The sequence below is a fragment of the Danio aesculapii genome, chromosome 21, assembly GCF_903798145.1.
Source record: "Danio aesculapii chromosome 21, fDanAes4.1, whole genome shotgun sequence".
In the NCBI taxonomy this organism is placed as follows: domain Eukaryota; kingdom Metazoa; phylum Chordata; class Actinopteri; order Cypriniformes; family Danionidae; genus Danio; species Danio aesculapii.
In genome coordinates this window covers 1,873,976-1,893,458 of record NC_079455.1, presented here as the reverse complement: position 1 = coordinate 1,893,458, position 19,483 = coordinate 1,873,976, and the positions used below count along the sequence as shown (strand labels likewise).

Genomic DNA, 19,483 nt, shown 5'->3' with positions numbered 1-19,483 from the left:
GGTATTTGCACTCTTAACCCAGTCATGTTGCGGTAAACGGCATCACTGTTTCCACTGTCAGGTCTGAAGTGTATGTGTTTGTGCATGTGTGTGTGTGTGTGTCAGGCCAACTGTGCTTACACTGTCACTTTGGTGATCAAGTAGATCATGGCAAAAAAAAATGCTTTTATTAACTTGTTCTAGTCCAAAATGGCAATAAATCCTTAAATCGAGAAGCACTTTCTAGACAAGTAATACATATTGCCTCGTTTGCTGAAATTACGAGTCAAAATGAAGAGAGTTTTTCCTTAAATCAACATCAATGCCAATGGGGTAAGCAAAGTAATCTTGTGTTTGATTTGGAATAAGATTTTTTGCTTATTGGCAAATTATTTTGCTTATTTAGGAGAGGCTGGAAGGGCATATGCTGTGTAAAACATATGCTGGAATAGTTGGCGGTTCATTCCGCCGTGGGAATGATAAATACCCCTGAAAAATACAACACAGTACCCTCATATACAGTTTTGGAGAGTGCGAAATATCCCAGGTAGTTAGGAATTCTGGCCCATATTTGCCGTAAATCTGGCATTCATCTGACACTGGCATACAGCTGGTTTGGCAGAGGTGGCACTGTCTTTACAATACTTGGGCCAGACGTAAAATGTAGTATTTGGCCCAGATTTTAATATTACTCAATTTTCAAGATAGTTCAACTTTAGCCACTGTGTGGATTAATACTGAATGTGTGTCGTTACTTGGGGTTAATTCAATTCAATTCCCCTTTATTTGTATAGCGCTTATACAATGTAGATTGTGTCAAAGCAGCTTCACATAAAAGGTCACAGTAAATAGTAAATAGGAACAGTGTAGTTCAGTTTGTAGTGTTTAAGTTCAGTTCAGTTGAGCTCAGATCAGTGTGGTTAATAATCACTACTGAGAGTCGAAACACTGAAGAGCAAATCCAACGATGCGCAGCTCTACAGGTCCCGAACCATGCAAGCCAGTGGCGACAGCGGAGAGGGAAAAAAAACTTCACTAATGGCGGAAGTGAAGAAAAAAAACCTTGAGAGAAACCAGGCTCAGTTGGGCACGATCATTTTAATTTCTCCGCTGGCCAAACGTCTTGTGCAGAGCTGCAGTCTCAGTGGCGGAGGCTGGAAGCTGGCCTCAGTGAAGACTCGTCTGTCTCTGGAGCATCACAGGAATCAGTCTCATGTTCTCCACTCTTCCATGACCACCACAGTAGCTGCTCAGGATACGGCCTGGTCCAGGATATGGAAACCTTGGGATCATCTCGTCGTTGGTCTTGGATCGAAAGGGTTAGGGTTAAGAGAAGAGTAGTATGCTGGTGTTTAACTGCATTGCACTCCTGCACTGGGTTCTTACTCTGCTACTTCATAGCTGTGGTGGCCGATTCTCTCTGTACCACGCTGAACACAGTCGACCAATCACAACAGACTGGGTCATCGGACCAAGATTAGCTTTGCGCTAAGGAGAAATTTGGGAGCAAATGAATGGCTGAACTAATCATATGCGAGTCGTTGAGATAATTAGGTAAAAATAAATGCACATTATAAGACAATGAAAGTGTTTGTTGACCTTGCATGCATTTCAGCCTGTTGTTGGAGACCCCCAAAACCAAAACATCACCTTTTATAATGCAAAACAGGGGGTCTTTAATATTTTACATAATGTTGTGTGCATGTGTGTATCGCCACACAGCATCACCTCTTCACTCCCAGCATCATGATGAGTTTGTATTTTTACAATCAATATTTTCCAAATGTTTTTGCTTGTTTCCCATTCATTTCCTATGGCGGTCATTTTTGACCCCAAAGACCACAAGTGTGACTATTTAGCATCCTTGAAACATGACCTCAATTTTTGGGTGTGTTCAAATAATAATATCCAACAAAGTCAAGGAGATTCTTGATGGGTTTGAATTTTTACATTTGCAGATGAAGTAAATATTTACTATATTTACTATAACCAGTTGTGTGTGTCCACAATGACTAAAATATCAAATTTCACTATATATGTGGAGACACACACTGCAGCATAATAAATGTCTTTAATGATAACAACTTTGAGCAATTTTATATTCGATTAAATTTTGTAAAATTTATTTACAAAATAATTGTGATGAGATTATTGATTTGGTTTAAGTTTCGCGATCGCCAATATTCATTTTAGGCAAGTGGAAGTGTTTTGGGTTTGTCTATCGCAGTGACTCCTCTGCATTTCTGCTGAGCTTTATAATAAATCAACCGCAGATACCCGACGTTTGAGCATCATTTCCTGCAGATGCTGGAGTTTCTGATCTGACATGCACTGGATTTACTTGCTGGAGAGCAGAGCAGAGCAGAGCAGTCACACAGGTAAGAGCTTTTAATCTCTTTGGGGTCTTGTTTTTTTGTCTGATAGTAATTCACAGTTGTGAAATGACATAGAAAAAGAAAACTTACACTGTAAAAAAAATAACAAGTGACTTAAAAAATAAATTAAAATATAATAGGGTCTTTAAATATAGAAATAGAAATATTGAAAATGTATGAAAATAGGGTCTTTAACAATTATGATAACAATAATAATACATTAAAATAATAATAACAACAATAATAATACAATAAAATTACAACACATTAAAACAACAATAATAATAATAATAATAATAATAATAATAATAACCGTATTAATAATAATATCAAATAATAATAATAATAATTTCTGGCAAAAAAACTAACAGTATATTTTCTTTAAATAATGAATCTTGATTAAAGAAATGGTCTTTGTTTATATCTATGTATATAGATCTATCTATCTTTGTTTATCTAGCTAAAATATCTGTCAATGGGGTAAGATAAATATTCTTGTTTTTATTTTATATATACTGTAAACCATTGGCTGATTATTTTGCTCATTTTAATGAAAAACGTCCTTAATTTTGACTTAATATGTTTTGCTTAATACAAAATTTAATATTATAATATTGTAATATTTTACTTAATATGTATCTTGATTTAATAATCTTTAGATATTTGCACTAAAAACAAGAAAGAGCAAGTGAGAAATCAATTTTTTACATTAACAGTGAGAATTAATACCTAAACTAAAGTGTTACCATAGTAAATACATTAACTAATGGAACCCAGTTGTAAAATGTGACCAATTTGCAAACACAAAAAAATGACATTTGCTCTTTGTTCAAACTACTTATTAAAATTAACTTGAAACAAGACAATTTTTGAGTTTTTGGGTGCAAATGAATTGTTTTATGTTTAATCCACTTAAATTTGTAAATAATAATAATAATAATAATAATAATAATACTACGTTAAATTAAGTCCTTCATGTTGTCCCAACTCATATCGATTGTGTGGAACCCAGCATGTTTTTCAGGGCACTCAAAACAACAACAACCCACTGTATAAATGATTGGTTGATTTTACTTAATAAAGTGAGTAAACCTGTTGCCTTAAAAGTTGTAAGTAAATGAACTCAACTTAATTGTTATTGTTCAATTTACTTAAATTTGTAAAAAGAAACTAATATGACAACTTAAGTCCTTCGTGTTGTCCCAACTGAAACCGATTGTGTGGAACCCAGCTTTATTTACAGCGCACTCAAAACAACAACAACATCACGCTGTAAAAAATTATTAGTTGCCTTTCCTTATAAAAGTGAGTAAACCCCTTGCCTTAAAATGTGTAGGTAAATGAACCATGGGCACAATTAAGTTAAATCAACTTAAATGTTCGAAGTTACAATGGGTTTACTCACTTTTTAAGTAAAGTTACTAAACCCTTTTTACAGTGCATCTGCTGTTTGTTCAAATTACTTATGTAAAAACAACACAATTCTTGAGTTTTTTGAAGGGACAACTTAATTGTTTTATGTTCAACCCACTTCAAGTTAATTCCTTCATGTTGTCCTGACACAAATCGACTGTGTGGAACCCAGCATTAAAAAAAAATTACACACTGTAAAAAATAGTTGGTTGACTTTACTTAAAATAAGTGAGTAAATGTGCTGCTTTTAAAGCAATTAGTTGACTTTACTTTAAAAAGTGAGTAAACCTGTTTCTTTTAAGGCAATTAGATGACTTTATTTAAAAAAGAGAGTAAACCTGCAGCTTTTAAAGTGTTAAGTTGACTTTACTCAAAAAAGAGAGTAGACTTGTGGCTTTTAAAGCGATTAGTTGACTTAAGAAAGAGAGTAAACCCGCTACTTTAAAAGCGATTAGTTGACTTTACCTTAAAATAAATGAGTAAACCTGCTGCTTTTAAAGCGATTAGTTGACTTTACTCAAATAAGTGAGTAAACCTGCTGCTTTTAAAGCGATTAGTTGACTTTACTTTTAAAAAGTGAGAAGACTTGTTACTTTAAAAGCGATTAGTTGACTTAAGAAAGAGAGTAAACCCGCTACTTTAAAAGCGATTAGTTGACTTTACCTTAAAATAAGTGAGTAAACCTGCTGCTTTTAAAGTGATTAGTTGACTTTACTTAAAATAAATGAGTAAACCTGTTGCTTTTAAAGCGATTAGTTGACTTTACTTAAAAAGCGAGGAAACCTGTTGCTTTTAAAGCGATTAATTGACTTTACTTAAAATAAATGAGTAAACCTGTTGCTTTTAAAGCGATTAGTTGACTTTACTTAAAAAGCGAGGAAACCTGTTGCTTTTAAAGCGATTAATTGACTTTACTTAAAATAAGTGAGTAAACCTGTTGCTTTTAAAGCGATTAATTGACTTTACTTAAAATAAATGAGTAAACCTGTTGCTTTTAAAGCGATTAATTGACTTTACTTAAAATAAATGAGTAAACCTGTTGCTTTTAAAGCGATTAGTTGACTTTACTTAAAAAGCGAGGAAACCTGTTGCTTTTAAAGCGATTAGTTGCCTTTACTCAAATAAGTGAGTAAACCTGCTGCTTTTAAAGCGATTAGTTGACTTTACTTAAAAAGTGAGTACACCTGCTGCTTTAAAATTTATAAGTAAATGAACTATGAGCATAATTATAAAAATTAAGTTAAATCAACTTAAATGTTCGATGTTACAACAGATTTACTCACTTTTTTAAGTCAAGTCAACTAATCAATTTTTACAATGTAATTTCTGTTTGTTCAAACCACTCATTTACGTTAAACTGAGCTGAAACAACACAATCCTTGAGGTATTTTGAAACCTAATTGTTTTACGCTCAATCCCCTTAAATTTGTACAAATTTATAAGCTAACCTAATTCCTTCATGTTGTCTCAACACAAACCAATTTCTGTGGAACCCTGCATTATTTTACAGTGTAAACTCCAACCCGTTTTTCTTCTTCAGGTATCCCATCCCGACCAGTGAACAGATTTTAAGAAGTACTTTTCAAGCATCCCAATGTCTCCGCAGGGCAATTTAAGCAGCAACCAATCCTGCATGATCCAGGATGGCATGCTGTCTCCATTTTTACCCATCGGCTACATCACCATCTGCTGTGTGGGTCTGCTCTGCAACACCATAACGCTCTACATCTTCTTCCTACGCCGGCACACGGAATCCTCCATGGCGGTATACATGCGACATCTAGCGCTGGCGGATACCCTGCTAGTGCTGTGTTTACCCCTGCGTGTCTATTACCACAACACACCAGGACCGTTTAACGTCTGCAAGGCGGTGGGCATCTTATTCTACCTCAACATGTACTCCAGCATCCTCTTCCTCAGCCTCATCAGCCTGGACCGCTACCTGAAAATCATCAAACCTGTGTGGGTTTTCAGCATCCAGAAGAGAAGCTGGAGCCAAAAAGCAAGCTACGGTGTTTGGGTGTTGCTAATTTTAGGAATGATCCCGTTTTTGATTGGCAGTGGACAGAAGCATGCCTGCGATAATATTTGCTTTCACTTCCACAGCAAGGGGATTGTCGCCGGAGGTGTGAATATAACAACAGTCGTCGTCTTCATCGTCTTCTACATCGTGTTTATTAGTTTCTACATCAAGATCATTCACAAACTCAAGGGTATGTCTTTGGGGAACGGCGATCTGAAGGCTAAAAAGCGAGTTATGATCAAGACTTTTTTGGTTCCGGCCATATTCACGGTTTGTTTTCTGCCGTATCATGCTGTGCGGATACCGTACGTTCTGGCTCAGCTGAACGTGATCGCGGATCTGCCGAGTCAGCAGTTGCTGCATATGTTAAATGAGAGCACTTTGCTGTTGTCCACTTTAAACAGCTGTCTAGACCCTATTATATACTATTTCCTGTCTGGTGCGTACAGGAAAACCTTACTCTGCGCCATTCAGGGCAAGTTTAAAAACATGTACGCTTTAAACAGGAGGAGAATCAGCATCAACCGCTCTCTGACGGAGATTTGACTCTTTAAAGATGACCTGTTATGCAGAAATCACTTTTAATACGTAAGCTATGTGGTGTAGAAACTGAATCTCCCTTTGTACGTGTCATCAGAGGAAAAAAGCCCCGCCCACTAGTCACCATCTCTGCTTCGTTTGCATTAACAGCCCTGAGTGAGAAGCAGCCGTCTGTCCATTAGCCATTAGAGTGTTTGAGCTGCTGATAATGTCAACTCTCACTCTCATAATCACACTCTCACTCACTGATGCTCACACTGATAGCGTTAGACATGTATTTGAATCTGCCACTATGCTGACACACAGGCATTTATAGCTCCGCCCTCTTCAGAAAAGAGCATAATCTCATTTGAATTTAAAGCGACAGTCATCAAAACTCTGTAATTCGGCTCCAAGCCTAAAAGGGTCTGTTTCAGAGAGTTATAACACATTATTGGTGTGGTATTTTGAGCTGAAACTTCACACACAGACTCACAAACATATTTGACATCTTGTAAAAAGGGACACAATAGATCCCTAGATTGGTTTAGTTTTAAATGATGAATACTTCCGGTCAAACTTTGGGCATGTGTCACTGAATTGCAGTAATAATAGCAATGCAGAATGAACTGCTGTGTCTCTGGTGGTGTAAGTGTGTTTGAGTGTGTAAATACTGAATACATATGTGTAAAAATACCAACCGAGGCTCATTATTGATACGTACCCCTGTGTACATTTCTGGAGAGCGCGAAATACGTTCCAGGAGGTACATTTTTTTGCAGTTTATGTTTTCACGAATCCACCAGAGGGCGCTGTGTACGCTTTTTCAGATCTCAAATTTCTCTTGCGAGTGCCATTCGTGCCTGCTGTTCTCACGTAAATCCACCAGAGGGCGCTGTGTACGCTTTTTCAGATCTCAAATTTCTCTCGCGAGTGTCATTCGTGCCTGCTGTTCTCACGTAAATCCACCAGAGGCAGCAGTGTACACTTTTTCAGATCTCAAATTTCTCTCGCGAGTGCCATTCCTGCCTGCTGTTCTCACGCAAATCCACCAGAGGCCGCTGTGTACGCTTTTTCAGATCTCAAATTTCTCTCGCGAGAGCCATTCGTGCCTGCTGTTCTCACGTAAATCCACCAGAGGGCGCTGTGTACGCTTTTTCAGATCTCAAATTTCTCTCGCGAGTGCCATTCCTGCCTGCTGTTCTCACGCAAATCCACCAGAGGCCGCTGTGTACGCTTTTTCAGATCTCAAATTTCTCTCGCAAGTGCCATTCCTGCCTGCTGTTCTCACGTAAATCCACTAGAGGCCGCTGTGTACGCTTTTTCAGATCTCAAATTTCTCTCGCGAGTGTCATTCGTGCCTGCTGTTCTCACGTAAATCCACCAGAAGCCGCTGTGTATGCTTTTTCAGATCTCAAATTTCTCTCGCGAGTGTCATTCGTGCCTGCTGTTCTCACGTAAATCCACCAGAAGCCGCTGTGTATGCTTTTTCAGATCTCAAATTTCTCTCGCAAGTGCCATTCCTGCCTGCTGTTCTCATGTGAATCCACCAGAGGCCGCTGTCGACTGACTAATTGACCGACCGACCACACCCACTCACTTCTCTAAACCCAACTAACAGTGTTTTCAAAAGCAATCCAGAAAAAGAAAAGCCCTTGCAGCTGCCTGACTTATACTGCATTTTCAGAGTTTACCACATTCTCACCCTGTTATTTACTTATTTATTTTATTTTTTAGCTTTTGTATTTGTTTTACCTGCTTTCTGGAACCTTTCTTCACCAGACTCAAACCCCATTGTCATGGTCAAGTCCTTTCTGCATCTCAAGTCCGCCGACGTACGTGTCGAGCTACTGGGCAAGATGGTAACAATGGAAAAGCCGTCCACATGGAGATAAGCAGTCAGCTGGTAGTGTGAAAAGAAACAGAAGCTGTTTGCGGCATCATACCGCCCTGTTGCGTTTGTTTTAAAGATGAAATGCAGCCATACGTACCTCTGGCTACATAATTCGCGCTCTCCTGAAATGTATAGGGGGTACGTTTTCACACTGAGCCTGTGTTGGTAAATACCGAATATCTGCGGTAGCATTTACTGTATCAATGGTTTTCAAACTGTTTGAAAGTATTTAGTGTTAAACTTGTTAATGATTTGTCTATAGAAAAAACTGCTTACTGTTTATAGAAAGAATATATATATAATATATTAGAGAGATATTATATATTATTATATTATATATTATGGGAGAGAGAGAGAGAGAGAGAGAGAGAGAGAGAGAGAGAGAGAGAGAGAGAGAGAGAGAGAGAGAGAGAGAGAGAGAGAGAGAGAGAGAGATGTCAAGTGGATGCATAAAAATTTAAGAAATGGAATTTAATATACTGGTGTGTAGGTCTGACCATAGATGTTAAATAAACCAAAAATATGAACCACTAACAGTTTAGTTGCAGTGCATTTTTGTTGACTGGAGATTGTTTTTAATTTGTATAAAATAAAATAAAATAAAATAAAATAAAATAAAATAAAATAAAATAAAATAAAATAAAATAAAATAAAATAAAATAAAATAAAATAAAATAAAATAAAATAAAATAAAATAACACAAAAAATTACTTAAATAAAATAAAATAATGTAAAGTCAAATAAAATAAAAAAATAAAATAAAATAACACAAAAAATAACTAAAATAAAATAAAATAAGGTAAAGTTAAATAAAATAAAATAAAACAACTCAAAAATTACAAAAATAAAAATAAAATAACACAAAAAAACAAAAAAATAAATGAATAAAATAAAGTCAAATAAAATAAAATAACTAAAATAATTACTAAAATAAAATAAAATAAAATAACACATAAAATACTAAAAAAATAAATAAAATTAAGTAAAATAAAATAAAATAACTCAAATAAAATAAAATAAAATAAAATAACACAAAAAATACAAATAAATAAATAAATAAATAAAGTCAAATAAAATGAAATAAAATAACAATAAAATAAAAATACAAAATTAAAGTAAAATAAAATAATTTATGTATATATATCCTCTATATGCGTCACGGTGGTGCAGTGGGTAGCATGATCACTTCACAGCAAGAAGGTTGCTGGTCCGAGCCCCGGCATTTCTGTATGGAGATTGCATGTTCTCCTCGTGTTTACGTGGTTTTCCTGCAGGTGCTCCGATTTCCCCCACAGTCCAAACACATGCGCTATAGGGGAATTGGCTAAGCTAAATTGTCCTTAGTGTATGTGTGTGAATAAGTGTGTATGAGCGTTTCCCAGTGATGGGTTACGGCTAGAAGGACTTCCACTGTGTAAAACATATGCTGGATAAGTTGGCGGTTCATTCCGCTGTGGTGACCCCAGATTAATAAAGGGACTAAGCTGAAAAGAAAACGAATGAATGAATAAATCCTCATTATTATTAATAATAAAATATCCTTTTATAAGTAATAAAATATCCTCTATTTTTATTATTTTATTCTATTTTATTTTAATAAAAGCTTGTCCCCATTGCAGGTCAATCTTTAGTGGTTCATATTGTTGGTTCATTTACCATATTTCTATAATCAATCAGAAGTATACATCATTATATTTGTATGCATTTGATATGAACTGCTTATGTATTTACAATTATTCATTAATTATATGTATTTATTATTATTTTACATTTTATTTGTGTTTTTTATGTAATAGTTTGCTGTAATTTTTAATTTATAATATGCATTTGGCAATGAGTACAATTTATGTTATTATATTTGTATTTTTTATTTAATAGTTTATTGTAAATTTTAGTTTATAATATGCATTTGGCAAATCATATCTACTTTTCTTTTCTTTTAATTGATTTTTTAATTTTATTGTACTGTTTATTTTAGCATTGTCTTTTATCTGCTTCCATCTGCATCCAGTTTAAACCCACTATAATCTAAAGTACTCTGAGTGTACATTTGTACATATATATATTCAAACAGCATATATTTGTACTGTATTTACCTGAGAGCATGACCTATAATTATGCAAATCACCCATGCAATATAATAAAAAAACCTTTGCAAATGTTACGGCTTTCTCACAGCACTCATAAATGCCATGCAGATCTTGTGCTGTTATGACTCTTGTGGTCGCATGCATGTTAATGTGTTAGCCACATAAACATTTTGTTTCTAAACATGAACGCAGTGTGGGAATATATACTGTGTGCGATCAAGAAAGACTCGCTCTTTTTATTTTAAACAGTACACTGCATAAATATACATGTTAATTAGCAGTTTCCATTTGTGTTTTGGGTTTATTTACTGTTGTGAATTGCATTATGGGATGTTGATCTCTGCTCTGCCGACTTTTGATGCTGAAAATGCAACTCTACAGTTTAACAAAGTGACTTTTATCGACATATTAGTAGTTTTAAATGCTAATACAATGTATAAGTTGTAATATCTAGAGAAATAAGCATGTAAAATAACAGAAAACGTGATGCAGTTTATTATAAGGTGTTTGTAGCGTAATACACAACACCAACACAGACAATATGGCACTGCACACTATTAAAAATGCTCATAAAAGTCAACTTTTTCGTACTTTTTAAGGTTAAAAAATGATGGAAGAAAGATCAAGATCCCATAATGCAATTCAGAAATAAATGGGGAAAATTAAAAAACAAAAATATGCTAATTTATGTAAATTTTTACAGTCTAAGTTCTTTGACTGAATGTTTGATATGGTTTTGTTGGTACTTAACTCACAATTCAGGAATTACGGTAGCACTTTTTACAGTGTAAGTAGCAGTTCTCACTATAAACGAGTGTTTTATTACCTATTATTAAGATATTGGCTGTTAATAATACTTGTGAAGTACATATTATGGATGATTATAATTTACAAAATAATAAATATGAATACATTTCATTTCGGTTTAGTCCTTTTATTAATCTAGGGTCACCACAGTGGAATAAACCGCCAACTTATCCAGTATATGTTTTACACAGCCGATGCCCTTGCCGCAACCCATCACTTGGAAACTCCCATACACACTCGGAAATCAGAGCACCCAGAGGACACCCATACGAACATGGGGAGAACATGCAAACTCCACACAGAAATGCCAATAACTGACACAGCTGAGGCTCGAACCAGCGACCTTCTTGGTGATTGTGCTACCCACTGCGCCACCGTGAGGCCAATATAAGTAATAATAAATATTAATAGGCAGCAAAGTGGGTTAGGTTGGGTTACTTTGTACTAACGGTGGGTTGTTTTGCAGTCAAGAGTCCTCATTTGTGACATAAAACAACACAATCTTGATCGAACGTTAGATTCGTTCGATTTCTCTATACACATTTACATTGTGCTGTACTTCAGTAAAGCTGGCTAAAGCTCGTGTTGAGAATAAATGTGAATTAAATTCATACCTCAGTGCATTGTTGCACCACAATGAACAACTCCATTTCTCTCAACTAACGTTAACAAAGATGAATAAATACTGTAATAAATGTATAGTTCATTATTTGTTCATGTTAGTAAATACAGCTTTAACTAGTAGGCCTTAGTGTTACCGCTACAGTTTAGATACTTTTAAGAAATGCCTTTGGAAAAGGTACTGAAATACACTTTAAACCATGATACTGGATTTAGGTCAAACCCTACAGTTATTAATATTAAAATGGCTGTTTGTGTCTTTAAGCACGTTAAAAGGCTACTGATGGACTGTATTACAATGGCTCTATCTGCTGGTCATCTTGCGCAATAAACATATTCTACCATTTAAATGTTTTAAATGTACAAACATTACTGAAATAATTCACAGAGGATACAACTGAGCACAAATAATAATAGTAATAATAATAATAATAATAATAATAACAATAATAATAATAATAAAGCAATAAACAACAAACAAACAAACAAATAAATAAATAAATGTATTATTGTTACCAACAAAATAAATCCCACAGTATAATTTAATATAAGATAAATAAACATAATTAAAACGGAGTATTACTGTTTTCAGTTCACGCTGTTTGTGTATTTATACATGCTGCAATATTGTACTGTATTATTACATAATGTCTCCATCTGCTGGTCATCTTGCACAATAACGATGTTCAACCTCTGTTTTAAATGTACAAACATTACTGAAATAATTCACTAAAGATTTAATAGAGTACAAATTAATATTGTTATAACTAATAATAATGATACTACTGCTACTACTACTACTACTAATAATAACAATAGCAATCAATATAACAACAATAACAACAACAAATAATAAATAAATAAATAATTTTATAAATAAATAAATTAATTAATTAATTAATTAAAAATGCATTAGCTTTACCAACAAAATAAAAACATTTAAAAACAAACTCCAAAATAATAATAATAATAATAATAATAATGATAATAATAAAAACAACAACAAATAAACCAATAATAAATAAATAAATTAATTAATCAAAAATGCATTAGCTTTACCAACAAAATAAAAATGTATTTAAAACAAAATAAAAACCAATAATAATAATAATAATAACAGTAGTAGTAATAATAATAACAATAATAAAAATAACAACAACAATAACAACAACAAATAATAAATAAATAAATAATTTTATAAATAAATAAATAAATTAATTAATTAAAAATGCATTAACTTTACCAACAAAATAAAAACATTTAAAAACAAACTCCAAAATAATAATAATAATAATAATAATAATAATAATAATAATAATAATAATAATAATAATAATAATAATAATAATAATAAACAGATAAATCACTAAGTAAACAAATTAAATATTCCAAATAAATAAATAAATTTCCCAGTGATGGGTTGCAGCTGAAAGGGTATCTGCTGCGTAAAACATATGCTGGATAAGTTGGCGGTTCATTTTGCTGTGGCGACCATAGATTAATAAAGGGACTAAGCCGAAAATGAAATAAATAAATAAATAAACAAACAAATACATTATTGTTACCAACAATATTATATATATATATATATATATATATATATATATATATATATATATATATATATATATATATATATATATATATATCTATATATATTATTTTCTTCTTGAGCTTCAGTTAAAAAGCAGCAGATATTAACACCGCAGGCTATTATACAGCACATGCATGTCAGATATGAATTCGGAAAGCCTCATGTGCATTATGGGAACCCGCTGTACTCTCACCTCCCATTGAAAAATGCAAAGGATGCATTGGCTCTCATTTCCGAGGCTGATTGTGTTACTAAGCAACAGTGTTAACAGTCATATCCTTTCACCATCTGTTGCCAATCCATTTTAGCGCCCACTGATTTAAATGGCAGCCACTTAATGAAGACGCTGGCTATGATATCATTCCCAAAATAGCCCAGCCACACTACCCAGAACACCGTACATTCATTTGCGCAATAACTGGTGCTTTTCCTATGCCCGCGTGTCATTTTGCTTCTGTTTCTTTTCAGAAAGTGTTAACACAACATGAACAATAAGAGGTCAGAAGGATTTTGACACCGACTGAATTTTTTTACATCGGTTTTTACATGCATTGGGAAATGTGTTTATTTTATGGCATAACATACACTCACCGGCCACTTTATTAGGTACACCTTACTAGTACCGGGTTGCACCCCCTTTTGCCTTCAGAACTGCCTTAATCCTTCATGATATAGATTCAACAAAGTACTGGAAATATTCCTCAGAGATTTTGCTCCATATTGACCCCGGTGTGGTCTTCTGCTGCTGTAGCCCATCCGCCTCAAGGTTGGACGTGTTGTGTGTTCAGAGATGCTCTTCTGCAGACCTCGGTTGTAACGAGTGCTTATTTGAGTTACTGTTGCCTTTCTATTAGCTGGAACCAGTCTGGCCATTCTCCTCTGACCTCTGGCATCAACAAGGCATTTGCGCCCACAGAACTGCCGCTCACTGGATATTTCCTCTTTTTCAGACCATTCTCTGTAAACCCTAGAGATGGTTGTGCGTGAAAATCCCAGTAGATCAGCAGTTTCTGAAATACTCAGACCAGTCCGTCTGGCACCAACAACCATGCCATGTTTAAAGTCACTTAAATCCCCTTTCTTCCCCATTTTGATGCTTGCTTTAAACTGCAGCAGATCATCTTGACCATGTCTACATGCCTAAATGAGTTGAGTTGCTGCCATGTGATTGGCTGATTAGAAGTTTGAGTTAATGAGCAGTTGGACAGGTGTACCTAATAAAGTGGCCGGGGAGTGTATAAAACAATCAAACTAACATCTTCAACGCCTCCTCCTTCATCTTACCCCAGACATGCTCAATAATGTTCATGTCTGGTGACTGGGCTGGCCAATCCTGGAGCACTTTGACCTTCTTTGCTTTCAGGAGCTTTGATATGAAGGCTGAAGTATGAGAAGGAGCGCTATCCTGCTGGAGAATTCACCCTCTCCTGTGCTTTGTAATGTAATGGGCAGCACAAATGTCTTGATACCTCAGGCTGTTGATGTTGATCATCCACTCTGCAGATCTCTCACACGCCCCCACACTGAATGGAACCCTAAACCATGATTTTTCCTTCACCAAACTTGACTGATTTCTATGAGAATCTTAGGTCCATGCTGGTTCCAGTAGGTCTTCTGCAGTATTTGTGATGATTGGGATGCAGATCAACAGAAGATTCAGCAGAAAAATCCATCTTCTGCCAATTTTCCAAATTATCTACTATAATAATAATAACCCAGATTAATAAAGGTACTAAGCCGAAAATAAAATAAATTAATGAATTAATAATAATAATAATAATAATAATAATAATAATAATAGTAATTATATTATGAATAATAATACAATTGATAATATATAATATATTATTTAATATCATGATGTGTTGTTTTATATTATTTATTTATTTATAATTTAGTTTGTTTATTTTTGGTATATTTACCACCAATAATAATAATAATAATAATAATAATAATAATAATAATAATAAGACACTTAATAAGACAAATAATATATATTTTTAATATTATATATCTTATTATTAACTTATTTATTATTCTATATTATTTATTTATAGTCTTGTTTGTTTATTTTTGGTACATTTACCACCACCAATAATAATAATAATAATAATAATAATAATAATAATAATATTACTACTACTACTACTACTACTACTACTACTACTACTAATAATAATAATAATAAAGACAAATAATAATTTAATAATTTATTTTTATATTATATATCAAATTATTAACTTATTTATTATTCTATATTATTTATTTATTTATTTATTTATTTATTTATAGTTTTGTTTATTTATATTTTGTACATTTATCACCAGTAAAATAATAATAATAATAATAAATAATAATGAACTATAGAGAGTTCTCCTCCATCTTTCTCTCAGTGGTCAGAGATGCTTTCAGGCATAAACATCTTGAATTCCTGCATCCTCTGACTCTCTGATCGTCCTCTTTTTTTAACATGTTTTAGTAGGATGTTGATTATCTTTACAAATCAACAATTCTCTCATCGGATGAATGCTTTTTCTTCAATGAGCTTACCGCAGTGCATTGTGGGAATCTCCTCTCCTTGCGTGCAATTATAGCATAATTATCCTCAGACAGTGTTTACAATATATTTTACTGACAAATTCTTTAACATTTGGCTAATTATGTTGCTATCAAATGTTGAACGAATCTAAAAAAACATGAGACATATATTGTTGACATGTGCGTGACACTTATTCTCTCCTGTTTTCTACATCCTGACTCTATCAATGAAGGGACTAATCTGCGGTAGTTACCATGGGAACTAGCGTAGTTACTCTGCCCAGTGTGGTTGTCCTGGTAACTGGGTAAATGAGCTAGAGCTACAGATAGCACTCAAAGAATGAAGTCAAATATCATCAGAACAGACCTGTTTACCAGGTTCAAAAGATGAATACTAGAGCAGCGTTCACTGGCTGCTTTACTACATCACATTAGCCCCTTTCACACAGTGATACTGGTAAATATCCGGAAAATGATGGCCTGAGTGGTACGGTATGGTACACTTTTATGGCCATTTCCACTATCAAAGAGTACTTAAAAGCGAACCGTACCGTACTTTGCAAAGGGTGCCAACAGACCCAAAGGGGAACATAAGGCGGAGCTAGACACGCAGCTGAACGCAATTGGTTTACAGAGAAGCGTCACTCGCAGAAGCAGGAGAATGAAAACAAAGGAAGCGCCATTTTTAAAAACCCAGCCGAGACATTACACCGCAATAATATATACATATAATAACAAACCATGGTCGACCCGAGCTCAAACAAACCTTATCGTCATCTTGATGAACAACCACAAAGCCAAGAAGAACAAAATCTACCGAGTCCTGTTGTTGTTTTACGAGGCCATCTAAAAGTGCGAGAGGTTTCATGTTCTCCGGAGAGCTTGTCGAGCGTCTATATTTGAAATAACGAACTTCTTGAGCTCATATTAATAAGATGCACATGATTATTGAAGCGCTCTGATATCCAATCCTGTCAGAATGAGACAAACGCAAGAGTGAAGCATGAAAAAACAAAGGAGAAGCTGGAAAAAACAGCAGCAAATGATTCTTCAGCACGCTAAAACATCAACAAACTGCCATGATTAACTATTATCGTCGCCTTCTGGACTATTGTGAACTGGGAAACGATGGAGTTACTCTCTAACAGAGGCTACATGTGGTGCTGCAGATTAAAGACACAGATGAGAGGTTTGCGCTGACTGTACTCTATACTTTGTGTTGTTTTTGACTAAATGTCTGCTCTGTGTAGTTTTTCTGTAGTTGGTAACAAATCGGCGACTGTAAGGGTCTGTATGTGTTCATGTACATTTGAAGGCAGAATCATTAGCCCCCCTTTGAATTTTTATTTCTTTTTTAAATATTTCCCAAATGATGTTTAACAGAGCAAGGAAATGTTCACAGTATGTCTGATAATATTTTTTCTTCTGCAGAAAGTCTTAATTGTTTTATTTAGGCTAGAATAAAAGCAGTTTTTATTTTTTTAAACACCATTTTAAGGTCAATATTATTAGCCCCTTTAAGCTATATATTTTTTCTGATAGTCTACAGAACAAACCACTGTTATACAATGACTTGCCTAATTACCCTAGTTAAGCCTTTAAATGTCACTTTAAGCTGTATAGAAGTGTCTTGAAGAATATCTAGTCTAATATTATTTACTGTCATCATGGCAAAGATAAAATAAATCAGTTATTAGAGATGAGTTATTAAAACTATTATGATTAGAAATGGGCTGAAGAAATCTGCTCTCCGTTAAACAGAAATTGGGAAATAAAATAAACAGAGGGGCTAATAATTCTGACTTCAACTGTATGTTGCATTTATTTATTTATTTTATATAATTGCAGACGTTACAGTAGCCTATTTCGCACTGTTATTGATCTGCAGTTATAATCAAATCATGTTGATAGAAAAGTTAGTAATGAACATTTACACACAAGAGTTGTTGTGTATAAAAGCATCTGTTTTGTGAGAAGTGCTTCTCATATGATTTGTGAACGACCCATATGGATTTACTTTGACATTTCCTCAAGTAAAATGACGTCGTCTGAAACTTTCTGTCGTCACTTTCAGTGAAAAAGTGTTCTATCCCAACACAATCTCATGGCAATTCGTAACTTTTTGATTTAGTGGCTAATTCGTACGAATTCGTACGATCTAATATGTACAATTTAGTACGATTTGCTCATCCCCCAATGACGGTTGGGTTTAGGGGTGGGGTTAGGTGCCACGCCTCCTTTTTAAAATCGTACAATTTCAAAATTCGTACGAATTAGCCACTAAACTGTCAAAACGTAAAATACTTACGTTTTCTCATGACATCAGGCTGTCTATCCAGGTTGACTGGAACGCAAAAGTTGCGCATATACCCTATTATATAACGTATAAAACACTACTTACTACTCACTACTCTCAATAACAAACCGATGGCGCATATGAACTGGCGATGAGCGGAAGTGTTCTACCCAGGGATCCGGTTTGGTCACATGATGTTCGACATATACCCTATTACTTTCCGTTGATGGCTTAATCTTTTTGTCCCCTTTTTAGATTTCTGATCAAATTATGCCAGATTTATAAATGTAGTGAATCATCTGATTTTCATTAAGCAGGTGTAATATACATTAATATTAATCATTCGAATTCTTATATTCACTAAGGGGCCGCTGTTTGGGGTCGAATGATAGTTACATCATCATTAACCTGCAGGCTGCATTTTGCTCACGGGGCTGCGGCAAAATAATCAATAAAAATAACAAGGCTATGATCAAATAAATGAATACATGAAAAAAGTGCGACTGCTGAGAGTGCAAGCAGCTAGGGACACCGGCCCTCGTGGCCAAAAAATGTACCGGCCCACCAGGAATTCTCCCGGTCCTCCCTATTAGCCAATCCGGGCCTGGATCTGTGTGAAGGGAGCTATTGTTTTACTGTGTCTTCAGTTGCAAACGTGAGCACGTTACACCTGTCCTTTTCTCTCTTCACTGGCTCCCTGTTAAACTCAGGAATGGTTTTAAACTACTGTTGTTTGTTTTCAGTGCAGTTAATAATCTTGCACCTTCATATTTATCAGGGTCCTACGATCAGCTACAATCAGCAGGCAAGCTGTTGCTGGAGATCCCCAGATCTAGGTATAAACAATAGGGTGATCGTTCATTTTCAGTGGCAGGTCCAAAACTGTGGAATACCCTTCCTAAAGAACTTCGCATCATCACAAATGTGGCACTGTTAAAAGCTAAACTTACTTAAGGGTGCAGTTTGTAGGATTGACACCCAGTGGTTGAACTAGGGATTGCACTCCTGGATCAAAACAAACGCAAGCGCAAGCTGAACATTTAAAAAAATCCTGAAAGCCCTAATGAGCCTATGAGTGTTTCAAAACATTTACATTGGGTTCTGTGAATCGCAATAGATCAAAATGACACACAAAAGTGGCTCACTGAATCTCCATTAGGCTTTAATTAGAGTTTTATATTCATAATGGGGTGCAGGATCATAATTAATAATGGCTCAGGATCAGAACTTTTACTTCTGAGCATAGCAGGAATGTCTGAGTATGAGGCTTAGAAATTGAGAAAATATGTGGCTCAGTGGTTAGAACTGTAGCCTCGCAGCGGGAAGGTCGCTGG

The 19,483-nt window shown here is 34.7% G+C and overlaps 1 protein-coding gene across 1 annotated transcript; it reads left to right on the top strand.

The window, feature by feature from the left end:
• The first annotated feature begins 5,329 nt into the window (after positions 1-5,329).
• Positions 5,330-8,458, top strand: gpr34l (G protein-coupled receptor 34 like). The gene has a single exon (XM_056446593.1). The coding sequence runs from the start codon at positions 5,362-5,364 to the stop codon at positions 6,334-6,336; it is 975 nt and encodes a 324-aa protein (XP_056302568.1). The 5' UTR covers positions 5,330-5,361; the 3' UTR covers positions 6,337-8,458.
• The last annotated feature ends 11,025 nt before the right edge of the window (positions 8,459-19,483 follow it).

Excerpts from the sequence above, each read along its gene's own strand:
- gpr34l (XM_056446593.1), top strand. The coding sequence starts at position 5,362 with ATGTCTCCGCAGGGCAATTTAAGCAGCAACCAATCCTGCATGATCCAG.